The 16,641-nt window shown below is 47.9% G+C and overlaps 1 protein-coding gene across 2 annotated transcripts in view; it reads left to right on the top strand.

Annotated features, from left to right (window-relative positions):
• RELB (RELB proto-oncogene, NF-kB subunit) overlaps positions 1-16,556 on the top strand; it is a 29,270-nt gene extending 12,714 nt beyond the window's left edge. For both annotated transcript variants that reach the window (XM_067720715.1, XM_067720716.1), the window contains exons 4-11: positions 2,595-2,752; positions 4,097-4,188; positions 4,369-4,500; positions 6,059-6,163; positions 11,215-11,430; positions 12,247-12,315; positions 12,454-12,531; positions 15,746-16,556. In XM_067720715.1, the coding sequence (XP_067576816.1) occupies positions 2,595-2,752; positions 4,097-4,188; positions 4,369-4,500; positions 6,059-6,163; positions 11,215-11,430; positions 12,247-12,315; positions 12,454-12,531; positions 15,746-16,131 (1,236 nt within the window). In that variant the 3' untranslated portion in view covers positions 16,132-16,556. The remainder of the gene's footprint in view (positions 1-2,594; positions 2,753-4,096; positions 4,189-4,368; positions 4,501-6,058; positions 6,164-11,214; positions 11,431-12,246; positions 12,316-12,453; positions 12,532-15,745) is intronic.
• The last annotated feature ends 85 nt before the right edge of the window (positions 16,557-16,641 follow it).

Raw genomic sequence — 16,641 nt, 5'->3', positions numbered from 1 at the left:
ATGAAAAGCTTTCAGCCTTGCAGAAATCTTGCTTTTCAGAATCTCCTAATGTTACATCAGGGAGCTGGTTAAACTAATGGTTTTAACCTATCTGACTCAATGAAATTTGTCTACTCAATATAAATTGTCTACTCATAATCATCCCTGAAATCCATAATGCCCCAACTTCAGTATGAAGGAGAAATAAAATTATACAGCCTATACAAGCACATTTACTTCAGTATGTAAATGCTTAGGCACAGCCTCAGGGAAATGGAAACAAAGTAGCAGTTGCTTTGGATTTCATTAATACCGCAGCATGAATGCAGCCCGACCCAGCGTGGGGACTTGGCGACTTAAATGCCACACGTCCAGCGTGGCCATAGGTGACAGGATTTTCCAAAATGGTGAACAATTGGGAATTCCCTGGCAGTCCAGCGGCGCAGCAAAAAAAAAAGGCCATCAAAGTGGTGAACAATTCTCAGTTCAAATGAAACCAGTCTTCTCTCAATTAACATGGTGATTGCAGTCCTTGAAAATTCAGTGTGTTTGAAAGTTATGGGAAAAAATACTGTACATGTAAAATGGAAGGAGGTTCTGGGTTCTGACCATTTAAAACAGGTTTGTCACTGATGTGAATGTTGGCGGGACATTCAGAGGTCTTGCAGGACTTGTGTGGGACTGTCCTGGTATTGCAGGCTGTGTAGCATCTGTGGCCCTGTACTGCCTGCTGTGGGTCCCGATCCCAGTGTCAACCAGAATTGTCCTCAGTATCCCAAACGCCCCCTAGAGGGCAGTACTCCCTCACTGAGACGCGCCTGTTCATTGTATTTTATAGGCACCGGCTTTACACATTCGGAGCAGGCTTTTGTGGTTCTTTCATGCCAGTTAGGGCCCTGTGAGTGACCCAGGAAAGCCAAGCGGCCACGTGGGTCTGGGCCCTGTCTCAAGGGGCTAGTTTCTATCTGCTGCCCCACGTGGCTGCTGAGTAGAAGTCCTGCCCCAGTTGCCATAACTTCCCTTTTAAAAAAGAGAATCTGGAAATCTGGAATAACGTGATGTCTCATACTTTTAAAATGTAAGCTCCAAATTTTCCCCAACTTTTTAAAAACATTATTTTATTGAAGTATAGTTGATTTACAATGTTGTGTTAATCTCTGCTGTACAGCAAAGTGATTCAGTTATACATATATATATAAATATATATATATATATATATATTCTGTTTCATGTTCTTCTCCATTGTGATTTATCACAGGGTATTGAATAGAGTTCTCTGATATACAGTAGGACCTTGTTGTTTATCCATCCTATATATGAGATTGCATCTGCTGACCCCAGACTCCAAGTCCTTCCCTCCCCCACCCTGCCCCAACTTTTTATTCTGAAAAAAAAAATCCTTTAAATCTTTTTTTTCTAGGTTTTTTGTTTGTTTGTTTCATTGAGGTATAACTGATATACAAACAAGGCATGTATTTAATGTACACATTTTGATGAGTTTAGATGAAAAAAATTTTAATCTTCAGAAAAATTAAGAGTACCATAAACACCTGTGTACCCTTCACCTATACGTACCAGTTGACATTTGGCCCTATTCGCTATATCTGTCACTCTCTCTCCATACACACAAACACACACATACACGCGTGCACAGCGCTCACACACACACAAATACACATTGTGTTTTTTGCGGACCCATTTGCAGATAAGTTGTAAATATCATGTTATTTCACCTCTACATACTTCAATGGGCATCTCCTAAAAATAAGCTCCTGCATGTCTAGGACACTCATTACCATCCCTAGGAAAATTAATAATATTCCATAATATCATCTAATATACAGTCCATACTTAAATTTCCCAATTGTCCCCCAAATGTGTGTTTTATAATTGTTCCCCCCCAATCCAGGATCCAGTCAAGGATCCTATGTTGCATTTGGTTATCATGTCTCTGTAGCCTCTCTCCTCTTCTTTTTTTGAAATTGAGTTATATTTAATCAAATCTTAAGTGCATAGCTCTAGGAATTTTGACAAATATATATATATACACACACACACTGTGTAACTACCAGCCAGGTCAAAATACATTTTTTGTTCTCTTTTAACCCAAAATATGACACCCGTATTTTTATTGTCTTTCATGTCTGACCAGATGACCACAGTTTGGGCTTTTCTGATGTTTCCTCCTGATTAGATTCCGGTGATGCACTTCTGAAGGGGCTGTCATAGAAGTGACGTGTCCTTCCCAGTCCATCCCATCAGGGGATGCCTGTGTTACTTTGGCCCCGTAGTGGCGACACTGACCTTGATCATATGGTTAAGGTGGTGTCTACCTGGTCTCTCCACAATTAGTATGTTATCTGTGGGCTGTGCTTGGAGACCTTGTGTGCATGCAATGTTTTTAAAGTCAAGTGGCGAAAGAAGGCACATCTGTGGGGCAGCTCTCATGTTATGAGGCCCCCAGGTTGGAAGCCTTCGGTTTAGGATCCTGGAGGGGTCTTCAGCAAACATTCCTCCATCGTCGGGGAGAGGGGAGGGGCGGGGAGCTACCAAAGGAGGCTTGGATGGGTGCAGGTGTTTGCAAAGGGACCCCAAGAGCACCTGTCTTCCTGCAGCTCCGGGATTGTGGAGGGCTGCGGGAGGTGGAGGTTACCGCGTGCCTGGTGTGGAAGGACTGGCCTCACCGCGTTCACCCTCACAGCCTCGTGGGGAAAGACTGCACGGACGGTGTCTGCAGGGTGCGGCTCCGGCCTCATGTCAGCCCCCGGCACAGGTACCTGAGCCCTGACCCCTCACCCTTGGTCACGGAGATTTTGAGGGGCTGAGGATCACCCCGGAAAACCTTAGGAGCAGAGGCAGCTTAGCCAGACTCTCCCCACTGCATTTCCTAGATGGGGAAACTGAGGCCTGGGGGCCGTGGAGGGTCTTACCTAGGCCTGGAACCCTGCCGCACACGCATTCACACGCATTATATTTATCCCCATTTTGTAGAGGAGGAAACTGAGGCTCAGAGAGGCGAAGGAGCCCAGATAGCCAATGGCAGAGCTGGAATTTGACTGCAGACCTGACTTAGCTGCAAGTCCCATTCTTTCTTTCGCTTTATAATTTATATGCTTTTAATTTAAAAATTTAAAGGTTCAGAAAGGGTGTGCAGTGAAAAATAAATTTCCTTCCATCTTTGGTCCTCTGGCCACCAGTGCCCCTCTCTGGAGGCAGCTAAAGATATGCTAGGCATTTATCTTTTTTTCCTTCCCTTATGAATGGTAGCAGACATTTGCACCTTGTTTTTATGTTCCAGTACATCTTAGAGCTAATTCCCGTCAGTACAGTTAGCGCTGTCCTGTCCTTTTTATTGACTGCATAGTATTCCAGTGTATGGCTGCACACAATTAATTAAGTCCCTATGAATGGGCACCCACGATGGTTCCAATCTCTTGTTGCTCTATCACTGACTGTGCTTCAGTGAGCAGCTCCACATAGGTACTCTTTCTTCTGCAGGATGAATTACTAAAAATGAAATTGCTGGCCCCAAGTCTGTGCATTTATACTTTTAGTGATTTATAGACTTAGTGAAAATGTCAGCGCCATGAAAGCAGGGATTTTATCTCTTTTGTTCCCTGCTGTATCCCCCAGTGCCTAGCACAGTCCCTGGCACACAGTAGGTGCTCAAGAAATATTGGTAGAATGAATGAATACTGCCATGTTGTCCTCCAATATGTGATTGCTGGGGCAATTTACAGTCCCGCCAGCAATGGGTGAGAGTGCCTGATTCTCCACAATATCACCGGCAGAGGGTATTGTCAGATGTTTTGATCTCTGCTGTTTTGATGAGTTTTTTAAAAAATTGGCATCACATTGCTGTTTAATTTGCAGTTTTCTTATTATAAATGAGGTCAACAGGTGCTTTCCTGGGGTAAAGATAAGTTCTCTCAAGAATTCTCCACACCCCTGAAAGGTTTGAACCCCAGTCCCTTCCCAATGCTGGGACCCCTGGGCCTGGGGTCTCCAGCCTCTGAGACTGTGAGCCCTGAGACAGCATCTACCAGAGCCGTCCTGTGGGTTAGGGCTACACCTGCCCCCTCAGGATTACCCCCCTTCCCCCTTCCCCCCGACTCAGCTTTAACAACCTGGGCATCCAGTGTGTGAGGAAGAAGGAGATCGAGGCGGCCATTGAGCGGAAGATTCAGCTGGGCATCGACCCCTACAATGGTGAGTCCCCAGGCCTAGCCTCAGCATCCTGTCCTCTCAGACCCCTCGCCCCCTCTGCCACCCCTGTCCCCTCGCCTTCTCCAGTATCCGCCATCACCACAGCCCCACCCCTTCCCTGTCCCCCATCCCCCACCAGGGTCTCCACCCCCCACACTCAGCCTTCCCATATCTCTCCTGCAGCTGGGTCCCTGAAGAACCATCAGGAGGTGGACATGAATGTCGTGAGGATTTGCTTCCAGGCCTCATACAGGGACCAGCAAGGACAGATGCGCCGGATGGACCCTGTGCTCTCTGAGCCCGTCTACGACAAGAGTGAGTCGAGGGTGCTGTTCCATTAGGGTTGTCTTTGGCTGCAGGTACCAGAAAGCCCCACATACAATGGCATGAACAAACAGGGAGTTCTTTTTTTTTTCTCAGTTATTAAGGCTGTTCCTGTTGGTTCAGCTGCTCAGCTATATCAGGGTGCTGGTTCAGCAGCTCTGTGATTCTCTTGGGCTTTCCCTCATGGTCAGGAACTGGCTGCCACAGCTCCAGACATCATGTCTGTGTTCAAGGCATGATGGGCAGTGACACCCTGTGTGGTGTGCAGGCTGTACACTGCCCAATTCTAAGGGTCAGCATTTACTAGGTAGCCTCTGGGAATGGGGCTTTCTGGTGTTACAGAATGCACAACCAGGACAACTGTACTAGGTAGCCCTTGAGAAGAGGCAGCATGAGTAATAATCTCTCTCTCTTTCATAGAGAAAATAATATATTCCTCAGAATCACCCTGGTAGACATCTCCTTATGTCTCATTGGACAGAACTTGGTCCCACGGCCACCCTTAGTTGCAAGAGAATCTGAGAAAGCAAGTATCTAGGTTTTTCATCCTCTGTAGAGAGGTACAGGTATGGAAGAGGAGATTGGGAATGGCTGTTAGATTTTAGCCAGCCTGCAGTGACTGCCACAAGCATCAAAATGGGCAGGGATATTAACTCAATCAGGACTTTTATGGGTGCAGGGGATAGAATCCCAACTCAAATAAGGAAAAAAAGAAGAATTTGTTCCATTAACTAAAAATATCCAGAGGTAGCACAGTGCTTCAGGTCTGGCTGCATCCAGGTTCTCAGTGATGTCATTAGGGATCTCTTTCCATCTCTCAGCCATGCTTCCTTTATGTTAGAGTCACTCTTGGCAGGACCCTCCCATGCAGGGGCAAAATAACTGTACGCAGCTCTAGTCTTGCATCCTACCAGCATGACACTTCTCCCCTGCTCCCAAAGAGAGATTCTCTTACTCAGCATTTTTGCTCCAAGTCCCAGGGCTGTCTCTCATTGGCCTAGTTTTAGTCATGTCCTCCTCTCTGACTAATCAGCTGTAGCCAGAAGGAGGCGATGCTGTGATTGGCCAGGTCTAGGGCACACGATCACTGCTGAGCTGGGAGTGGGCTCCGCCCTACCCAATCCCCATGACTGAGGTGGGGGTGGTTCCTTAAAGGAAAACTGGGGGGGCTGTTAACAAAAGAAGGGCCAGGACTGCTAGACTGGCAAAACAACATGTGTCCACTACAAGTTTCAGGCCATTAGCCCTCATCTAAGACTCATCCCTGACTCCTGACCCACCAACCCCTCCCTGAGGTCTGAGGGTCTCCCTTTTGGGCAGACACTCACCAGACATCAGCACGGAGGACTCATGATCGTCCATTAACCCCTCCTGCCTGGGCATCTTCTTTTTCCACCTGGACCACAGGTTCCAGAAGGATCAGGCACCCTGGCTTCTCCATTTCCCACCTCTCCACACCCCAGGGTGGGCACCCATGGGGTACCTGGTAAGGGTTTGATGACTGAATTCTCGTTTTTTTCTGTGTGCCCCTTCCTCTCCTCTTTCCCAGAGTCCACAAACACGTCAGAGCTGCGGATTTGCCGAATCAACAAGGAGAGCGGGCCGTGCACGGGCGGCGAGGAGCTCTACCTGCTGTGTGACAAGGTGCAGAAAGGTGAGGGGCCTGGGGCAGCGAGTGGGCGGAGTGGGGTCTGCTGGCTTGCAGGGGCAGCTGGGGAGCCCGGAGGATGAGAGGGTGAAGAAGAGCCAGTTAACCAGGGGAGCCGAGTGGAAGGGTCCAGAGCTTTGGTTTTGGAGGCAGACAGAAATAGCCCATTGATTCATTCACTCACTGAGTTACTCGCTCACCTGCTCACTCATTCATGAACAAAGAAGGAGGCACAAACAAACAGTGCTGGCCTGCGCTGGGTACCTGGCAGGCCTTGCCATCATGAGTTCCGGGGGGACTCTGGTATTAAAATCGTGGAGGTGCATAAATAAGTGCTTTATGACAGTTGGATCAGGGCTACGAATGGAGAAAATGGACGATGTTTCCCCATCTGTTCAAATGTCAAAACCCTTTTTCAAATAGGGTTTTTGGGTTTTTTTGTTGGTTTTTAAAAAAATTTTTTGGCCCGCGGCCCCTGCATTGAAAGGGCGGAGTCTTAACCACTGGACCAATTAAAAATAGGATTTTTTTAAAAAGAGAAAACAACCCAGGATTGCCTGGGGGGGGGAGCTTTCTCTTTTTTCTTTTTTTAATATTTATTTATTTATTTGGCTGCGCTGGGTCTTAGTTGCAGCACGTGGGATCTTCGTTGCTGCATGCGGGATCTTTTTTTTTTTTTTTAATTCCACATTTATTTATTTAAATTTTATTTATTTTTGGCTGCCTTGGGTCTTCGTTGCTGCGCGTGAGCTTTCTCTAGTTGTGGTGAGCGGGGGCTACTCTTCATTGCGGTGACCACGGGCTTCTCATTGCGGTGACTTCTCTTGTTGTAGAGCACGGGCTCTAGGCACGCAGGCTTCCGTAGTTGCAGCACGTGGGCTCAGTAGTTGTGGCTCGCGGGCTCTAGAGCGCAGGCTCAGTAGTTGTGGTGCACGGGCTTAGTTGTTCCGTGGCATGTGGGATCTTCCCAGACCAGGGATTGAACCCCAGGCCCCCTGCATTGGGAGCATGGAGTCTTAGCCACTAGACCACCAGGGAAGTCCCTCTCTTTCATTATATTCTTTTTCATTATATATCTTTTCTCTATCGTTTGTATCTTCTATCATGTGACTCTATTATAAATAACATCACCACCAACAGAAGAGCAAACATTTGCCTTGCTCTTTTTTTTTTTTTTTTTTTGCGGTACGCGGGCCTCTCACTGTCATGGCCTCTCCCGTTGCGGAGCACAGGCTCCGGACGCGCAGGCTCAGCGGCCATGGCTCACGGGCCCAGCCACTCTGCGGCATGTGGGATCTTCCTGGACCGGGGCACGAACCCGTGTTCCCTGCATCGGCAGGCGGACTCTCAACCACTGCGCCACCAGGGAAACCCTATCTTGCTCGTATTTTATTTTAATTTTTAAAAATAAATTTATTTTATTTATTTATTTATTTTTGGCTGTGTTGGGTCTTCGTTGCTGCGCGCGGGCTTTCTCTAGTTGTGGCAGGTGGGGGCTACTCTTCGTTGCAGTGCGTGGGCTTCTCATTGCGGTGGCTTCTCTCATTGTGGAGCACGGGCTCTAGGCGCGCGGGCTTCAGTAGTTGCAGCACGTGGGCTCAGTAGTTGTGTCTCGCGGGCTCTAGAGTGCAGACTCAGTAGTTACGGCACACGGGCTTAGTTGCTCCGCGGCATGCGGGATCTTCCCGGACCAGGGCTCGAACCCGTGTCCTCTGCGTTGGCAGGCAGATCCTCAACCACGGTGCCACCAGGGAAGCCTATCTTGCTCTTATTAAGTGCCAAACTCTGTCCTAAGCACTTTGTATGCGTCATTTATTCAATCATCTAATTGCCTAACAGTTCTATGAGGTAGATTCTCTTATTCCCCGTTTACAGATGAGGAAACCGAGGCACAGAAAGATTAAGTAACTTGCTCAAGGTCACAGAGGTAGTCAGGTAGAGACAGGATTTGAATCCAGGTGGTCTGTGCTTCTGGGAGGAAAAATAAAGAAAGGGAGTTGAAAAAAAATCAGGAAGGTGGTGAAAAAGTAGTATCTGGAGATAGATAATGCTGAGGAAGGGGATAGAGAGAGATGGCTGGAGGTGTTGTGGGGCACAGTTTGACTTAGTGGGGCCAGGGAGGACCGCTCTCAGGAGGTGACACTGGAGCCACGAAGAATCTGTGTGGCCATGAGAGGAAGAGTGTTCCAGCAGAGGGAACAGCAAGTGCAAAGGTCCTGTGGTAGGAGCAGGCCTAGTTGTTGGAGGAACAGTGAGGCCAATGGGGCAGGAGGGCAGTGAGAGGGGAGGAGGGGAGGAGAACATGCTACAGCCTCAGGAATCCGCCCACAATCCTTTCTCAGGTTGTATGGTTATATAGTTAACGTCTATCTCCATCCCCACCCTCCCGCCACTGGGTTGTCTGGGCAGGACCTGGGAGCATCCTGGTGAGCAGCTGTGTCCCCAGAACCACCCAGTCTAGGGCCAAGCACACATGAGGTTCTCAGGGAAAAAAAAACCAAAAACCTTTTTTTTTTTTTTTTCCTGATTCTCTCTCTCTCTCTCTCTTTTATTTTTCTTTTTTTCTGCAAGGTTTACTCTTAAAACAAAACATTTTAACCATTTTGAAGTGTATACTTCATTGACATTTAGTACATTCCCAAGGTTGTGCCACCACCACTCTCTAGTTCCAGAACATTTTCATCACCCCAGAAAGAAACCCAGTACTCTTTAGGCAGTGACTCCCTATTCCCCTCTCTTCCAGCCTCTGGCATCCACCAATCTATTTTCTGTCTCTATGGATTTACGTATTTTGGACATTTTATATAATAGAATCATACAATATGTGGCCTTTTACGTCTGGATTCTTTTACTTAGCGTAATGTTATGAAGGTTCATCCATGCTGTAGCAGGTATCAGTGCTTTGTTCCTTTTTATGGCTAATATTCCATATATGGATATATCCCATTTGGTTTATCCATTCATCAGTTAATGGGCATTTGGGTTATTTTCACCTCTTGGTTATTATGAATAGCGTTGTATTCGACATTCGTGTATAAGTTTTTGTTTGAACACCTGTCTTCAGTTCTTTTGGATATGTACCCAGGAGTTGAAGGTTCTTATAAGATTTTGAATGAACGAGCAAATGGTTATTGGGTGGCTCCTCTGTGCTGGGTTCTGTGCTAGGCAGTGCTGGGACACAGCAGTGACAGAGAAAGCCCCAGCCTCTGCCCTCACACGGCTCTCAGTTCAGAGGGAGGTAGGGAAAGAAAGACAGATTACAAATGTGAGTAATGCTGAGAGGGAAGAAGACAAAGTGCTGAGATTGAACAACGGGAAGTCCAGACATGGTCCGGGCATCTGGGAAGGCTTCCCAGAGGAGGTGATATTTGAGCTCAAATCTGAGGAATGACAAGGAGGCTGTTAGGAGTCTGGGAATTGGGGTCAGGGCAGGGAAACTGTTCCTGCCCTGGGTGAATGATTTGAGGTACATGTGAGTCCTGTTCCGTTACTCACTCACTGACTGATCTCGGGCAGGTGACTTCACCACCCTGAGCCTGTTTCCTCATCCCTAAAATGAGCTGGTGTTAGGATGAGATGGGATCCCACGTACCTAAAAACTACACTACAGAGAGTTAGCATTTACTGAGGATTTCCTGAGTGCCAGACCTGGAGTTAGTATTTTGCATAATACTAATAAAAACTATCATACTTAACATGGACTGAGCACCTATTATGTTAAGCCCTCTTCTAAGTCCTTTTCTTGGAGTGACTCATTTAATCCTCCTAACAACTCTTGTGAGGTGAGTACTATGACTTTCCCTCTTGAAGGTGAAGAAACTAGGCCCAGAGATATCAGTAACTTCCTCAAGCTGTAGCAGCTGGTGGTGAAGAGCTCTAGCCTGCCTGGATCCCCATCTTGGCTCCACCACTTGCTGACTCTGTGACCTTGGACAAGTGACTTAACCTCCCTGTGCCTTTGCTTTCCCCTCAATATAATGGACTTCCTAAAGGTAGTTTTTTCATAGGATTTTTATGTGTCTTAGAGGCAAACCATGTCTGTCCAACACATATAAAGCCTTAGTATATGGAGTTAGTGTGATGAGAGGCAATGCAATAAGACAAGAAAAAGAAATAGTAGGCAGAGTAGCATACTGAATCCCGACTATTCTGCTACCAGCTGTATGACCTTGGGTTAGTCTCTTAAACCCTCCAAGCCTCGGTTTCCCCATCTATGAAGTGGGTGTCTAGAAAAGAGTTAACATAGCAGGTCTGAGACTGTTAGTGTTTGGAAGCCCAGCTTACAAGGTTGACCCTTGGCTGGCTTTTGGGAACTTTGAGAGGGCTCCTACCATTCCCTGACTGTTAAGAGTGGCTCACTGTACCTAAACCGTACAAACAATATGGTTTGTGCAGATCATTTGCTTTCCTTCTGGGAGTCTGGAATTTTGATATGTGCCAGTTAGAGGGAGCCTACTTGACCAACTCCCAGTAAAAACCCTGGGCAGTAAGTCTCTAATGTGCTTCCCTGGTAGAAGCATTTCATGTGTGTTGCCACTGGGGGCAGCAGTGTGCGGTGTGCATGTTCTGTGTGAGTCCCCTGGGGAGAACTCTTGGAAGTTGGCACCTGGTTTCCTCTGGACTTCGCTCCAGGCACCTTTCCTCTTAACTGCGCGTGCATATGTCTTTTTCCTGTAATAAATCATAGCCATGAGTACAACTATATGCTGAGTCCTGTGAGTCCCGTTAGTGAATCACTGAATCTGATGGTGGTCTTGGGGGCCCCTGATAAGGTGGAAATATTAAATCTACCTGCCTTTTGGATTGTTAAAGGATTAGATGAGTGTGTGTGTGTGTGTGTGTGTGTGTGTGTGTGTGCGCGCGCGCGTGTGTGTGTATATGTCAGTGACTGGCACATGGTAGGTGCTCAACAGAAAGTTAGTTGCCACTATGATTAGTTTTATTATGACTAGTTTTATTCTTAGAAATATTGGTGTTGATTTTGGGGGAGGCTGAGTGAGTTGGGTCTCTGGTGGACCAGTGTCCTGGCTCAGCTGACACCCCCACTTTCCTGCCAGAGGATATATCGGTGGTTTTCAGCAGAGCCTCCTGGGAAGGCCGGGCTGACTTCTCCCAGGCTGACGTGCACCGCCAGATTGCCATTGTGTTCAAGACACCACCCTACGAGGACCTGGAGATTGTTGAACCTGTGACAGTGAATGTCTTCCTGCAGCGGCTTACTGATGGGGTCTGCAGTGAGCCTCTGCCCTTCACATACCTGCCTCGGGACCATGGTAACCAAGGCCACCCAGGGTGACCCACCGCCCCAGAGACTAGGTCTTTGGTCTTGCTTGTGGTGACCCAAAGGGGAAAGGGGAAGTGGCAGAAGTAGAATGCAGGCTCAGAGTTGCACAGACTGGGGTTCAAATCCTGGTCTGCTGCTTACTGGCTGTGAGATCTTGGCTTCTCCTAGCCTCAGACTCCTCCTGTGCAAAATGGAAATAATAATAGTACCCATTTTATGACATTTTGGGACTGTTTAATCATTCCTCCCCTCAGCACGCCTGCTCGTGCCTGGCCCTCGCTGGGTAGTGCTGGGAACGTAGCGGTGACTGAGACAGCTCCAGCCCTACCCTATGAGGCTCATAGTCTTATGGGGAGAGGGGGCACAGATCCATTCCCATACAGTGACAACCAGAGTGGGCAGGGCTGGGATTGGAATTGCTTACAGAACTTGGATTGCCCAGAGTGGGGCACCTGACCCAGCCTTAGGGTTCAGGGAGAGCTTCCTAAAGGAGGGGATGGCTGACCTGAGAATGGGAGGATGACTAAGCAATTCTCCAGGGAAGTGGTAAGAGTTGAGGAAGAGTGTTTTAAGCAGTGGGAACAGCAAGTGCAAAGGCCCTGAGGCAGCATAGTGCCTGGGACATTCCAGTGTAGCTAGAAGTGGATTTGGGTTTTATTCTGATTAAGATGTGGACATCTATATGCATTGTTTGGGCAAAAACCAGAACAGCATAACAACTTCCCAAATGGTCTCTGTAATTAATTCTTAATTAATTCTTATTTTTAATGGATTATTTTGTATGCCTCTGGTATCTCCTAAACAGACAGCTACGGTGTGGACAAGAAGCGGAAACGGGGGCTGCCCGATGTCCTTGGGGAGCTGAATAGCTCTGGTGTGTTCACTCTGCCCCTTTTCACATCCCTCTCCAGGTTACTGGGAGGGGATGACTGACCCCACTGCCCTGGCCCACCCCAGGTTGGGGAGGAGGGGCTGTTGGGATCCAGGGGTCCTCATCTCTGTCTTCCCTCAGACCCCCATGGCATCGAAAGCAAACGGCGGAGGAAAAAGCCGGTCTTTCTGGATCACTTCCTGCCCAGCCACAGCTCAGGTGGGTCCTGGCTCAGTGCAAGCCCCTGCCCGCAAGGTGGGCTGAGGGTGAGCTGCATCCCTGCTTTTCTGGCCTTTTCAGGTCCCCCAGGAGCTCCTACTAGGGCAGTGCCTTACCACTTAGCCAGCAACATAAAGTGGAAAGAATAGTGGTTCTGGACACGGTCTGGAGGCTCTGATCTCCGCTGGGCCATTTACCTGCTGTGTGACCTTCATCAAGTTGCTCTACCTCTCAGATCCTCAGGGCTCCTCTGAAAAGTCTCACCACATACCTACCTCATTGACCTTTTAAAATTTAATGTACTTATTTTTACAGACACTATATAATCACATAACTGCTTTGTGTGTGCTTACTCACTTAATCTGGGTAATCACCCTGGGGGGGGTGGGTGCTGTCATCTCCCCCCACGCCCCACCACCATTTTACTGGTGAAGAACTTGAGGCCCAAAGAGGCGATGTCTCTTGCCCAAGGTCACACAGCCAGTCTGAGGTGGGGTGGGGAGCTGCACCTGGGTATAGGTTTAGATTAGTGATGACATGTGAAACCAGTAGTAGGGAGTAGACGGTGGATAAATGGGGGTGGTGTCAGAGCCAGCCAGCCTTGAATTCAGCCACCCTCTGGCCTCTTCTACCGCGGCCTTCGTCTCAACTCACATGCCAGCCTCCAGTTCCCATGAATTCTAACCCTGTCTGGCTGCCATCCAAAGCCCCCCCACTCGCTGACCACTAGCTCTAAGAATGCTGTCCCCAATACCCCAGCTACCCCACGGCGCCCAGCTCCCAGCCAGCTGCCAACCACTCAGAGTCTGCTGAGCCTGGACCACTCCAGCCAGTCCCACCTTGAAGGTTTCAGTTATCACCTGTTGTCCCCGCAACCCACTGTAACCAATGCCCAACAGCTCTGCCCCTAGAAACCCCCAATCCTAGTCTATTTCATCAACCTTCGATTCCCAGTCCCCAAAGCCTCTGCTTATCAGCCACCTGGCATTCATCCACTTGTTCTATCACCCCGATTTCCCAGTGTCTAAAGTTCCCCTCTCTCATCCTTGTGGCAAAGCTGCCCTGGCACTAGAGTGTGGTGGTTAGGAGCATGGCCTCTGGAATCAGACTGGGTTTGAATTTGAGGACACAGTTTAGCCACTGTATGACCTCTTTGGGCCTCAGTTTACTTAACTTGCAGATGGAGACCCTCCCTCTTAGGGTTCCTTCCAGAATTTAGTGAGATCACATCACACAGTTATTTAGCACAGTGGCTGACATAGAGTTGGTGCCCAGGAGATGTTAGGAACTTGCCAGAAAGCAGGAATGCCACCTGCATTTGTTTAACTGCATTTGATCATGTTTAACTGGATTCATAGCAAAACCCCAAATAACGCTTCAATAGGATAGAACATTATTTCCCCTCTCACATAAACACAGTCCAGAGGTAGGTGGTCCATGGGTGGTTTGGTGGCTGCATGATCATCAGAGACCCAAGCTCCTGCCATGTTCAGCTCATAGTTTCCACCTCATGGTCCAAGGTGGCTGTTGCAGCTGCAGCCATCACGCCCAGATTTCAGCCAGCAGCACTTAGTCACATCAAGCTACAAGGGAGGCTGGGAAATAAGAGTTCCAGCAGCGCAGCGTCTCTTTCTGAGACAAGTGTAGTCAGCCTTTGCTGGTGAGGTTTGTCTTGTCTCAAAAAGAGAGACTCTCCCACAGTGACACTTACCATTTTACTATACAATTTTGGGGCTTGTGACTTCTCCCTTGGGTCTCCCATGGTGTGGATGTTTCACTTATCGGGTTGTCTTTATTTTGCTGGGGGGGGGGGGCTTTGGAGCCTCCTCTTCTTCCTCATTCTTGGGGAAAACTCCCTAGCACTACAGGAACATGGTTTCTACCCTGCTTCTGCAACTCACCTGTGGACTGCAAGTTATTTTGCCTGTTTGCTTATTAAATGAGAATGATCCTAGTTTTAGTTTTTTGAGGAACCTCCAAACTGCTTTCCACAGTGGCTGTACCAATTTACACTTCCACCAACAGTGTAGGAGGGTTCCCTTTTCTCTACATCCTTGCCAACATTTGTTATTCGTGTCTTTTTGATGATAGCCATCCTGACAGGTATGAGGTGCTATCTCATTGTGGTTTTAATTTGCATTTCTCTAATGATTAATGATGTTGAGCATCTTTTCATGTGCCTTTTGGCCAACTGTAATGTCTTCTTTGGAAAAATGTCTGTTCAGGTCTTCTGCCCATTTTTTTAATTTTAATTTTTGATGTTGAGTTGTATGAACTGTTTATATTTTGGATATTAACCCCTTATCAGTCATATCATTTGCAAACACCATATGACCCAGTAATTCCACTCCAGGTATATATTTTTAAAAAAATGAAAAAAAAAAAAGAGAACACTAATTTGAAAAGATACATGCACCCCAGTGTTCATAGAAGCATTATTTACATTAGCCAAGAAATGGAAACAACTTAAGTGTCCATCAATAAATAAATGGATAAAGATGTGGTACATATACACAATGAAATACTACTCAGCCATAAAAAAAAAAAAGAAAATTTGCCACTTGCAGCAACATGGATGGACTTGGAGGACATAAGCTTAGTGACAGAGAAAGACAAGTACTGTATGATACCACTTACATGTGGAATCTTAAAAAAGAAAAAAGCTAGTGAGTATAACAAAAAAGAAACAGACTCACAGATACAAAGAACAAACTAGTTGGTTACCGTAGGGAGAGGAAAGGGAGGAGGGACAAGATAGGGGCAGGGGATTAAGAGGTACAAACTACTATGTATAAAATGAATAAGCTATAAGGACATATTGTACAGCACAGGGAATATAGCCAATATTTTATAATAACTATAAGTGGAGTATAACCTTAAAAAATCGTGAATTACTATGTTGTACACCTGGAACATATAATTCTGTACATCAACAAAATTATTGTAACAAAAAATTACAAAAAAATTGTAATTATTTTGTAATTACAAATGTTTTGTATTTTGTAACTTTAATTTGTAATTTAAAAAATTATTGTAACAACAACAAAAGAAGGGAGATAGAGGACGGTGATAGTCCCTACTCAGAGTTTCTTGGCATCATAAGAGGCCACGCCGATAAAGCATTTAGCAACAGAGGGGGCATTCGAGTTAGGGCCTGGCCAGAGGTCGACCCTAAAAGCCCACCATACTTTCTTCTTTCTTCTCATCCCTGCAGGCCTGTTCCTCCCGCCATCAGCGCTGTTGCCAGACACAGACTTCTTCCCGGGCACCGTATCCCTCCCAGGCCTGGAGCCCCCCTGCGAGCCGGACCTCCTGGACGACGGCTTTGCCTACGACCCCGCTGCCCCCACGCTTTTCACCATGCTGGACATGCTGCCCCCAGCGCCACCACTCACCAGCGCTGTCGCGGGCAATGGGGGTGCAGGGGCCGCGGTCGGGGAGCCCCCCGGCACTGAGCCGCTGACGCTGGACTCGTACCAGTCCCCGGGCCCCGGGGACGGAGGCACTGCCAGCCTCGTGGGCAGCAACATGTTCCCCAATCAGTACCGCGAGGCGGGCTTTGGGGGCAGCCTCCTGTCCCCGGGGCCTGAGGCCACGTAGCCCCCGCGGCGCTGGAGGAGAGGCGCTGGGTGGGGAGGGAGGTGGAAGGGGCCGTGCGAACCCAACCAGGATATCCAGCGCCCCCCATACCCTTGGGCGGCCCTTGGTCAGTCTTCCGACGTTCTCATCCTTCTGAATCGGACATCTTCAGCGCTGGCGAGAAACTCCGTAGCATCGGTTTCCCCTGAGCCCATTTTACAAGTGAGAAAACTGAGTCTGGAGAGGAAAAGGGGCTTGCTTGGCTCTCAAGCGCTCGCTTGTTAAAGCTGCTGCCTCAGCCCTCACAAGCGGGGGCACCTTCTCCAGGCGGATTCTGTTGTGTACATATGGGAGGAGGGTGCAGATCCCCCGCCCTCCGTCCCCAGGCTTGAAGGTGGGGGGTAGGTTGTTTGTTCTGAGTCTTCCCAATAAAGATGAGATTTTGAGCCTTGGGGGTCTCTTCTCTTCTCCGCTTGAGAAACACCCGCGGCCCTTACGTACAAAGTCTCCAGGATCTCCTGACACACCGCT

This window comes from Pseudorca crassidens, chromosome 20, assembly GCF_039906515.1.
Source record: "Pseudorca crassidens isolate mPseCra1 chromosome 20, mPseCra1.hap1, whole genome shotgun sequence".
Classification (NCBI taxonomy): domain Eukaryota; kingdom Metazoa; phylum Chordata; class Mammalia; order Artiodactyla; family Delphinidae; genus Pseudorca; species Pseudorca crassidens.
This window is presented reverse-complemented; position numbering and strand designations above follow the sequence as displayed.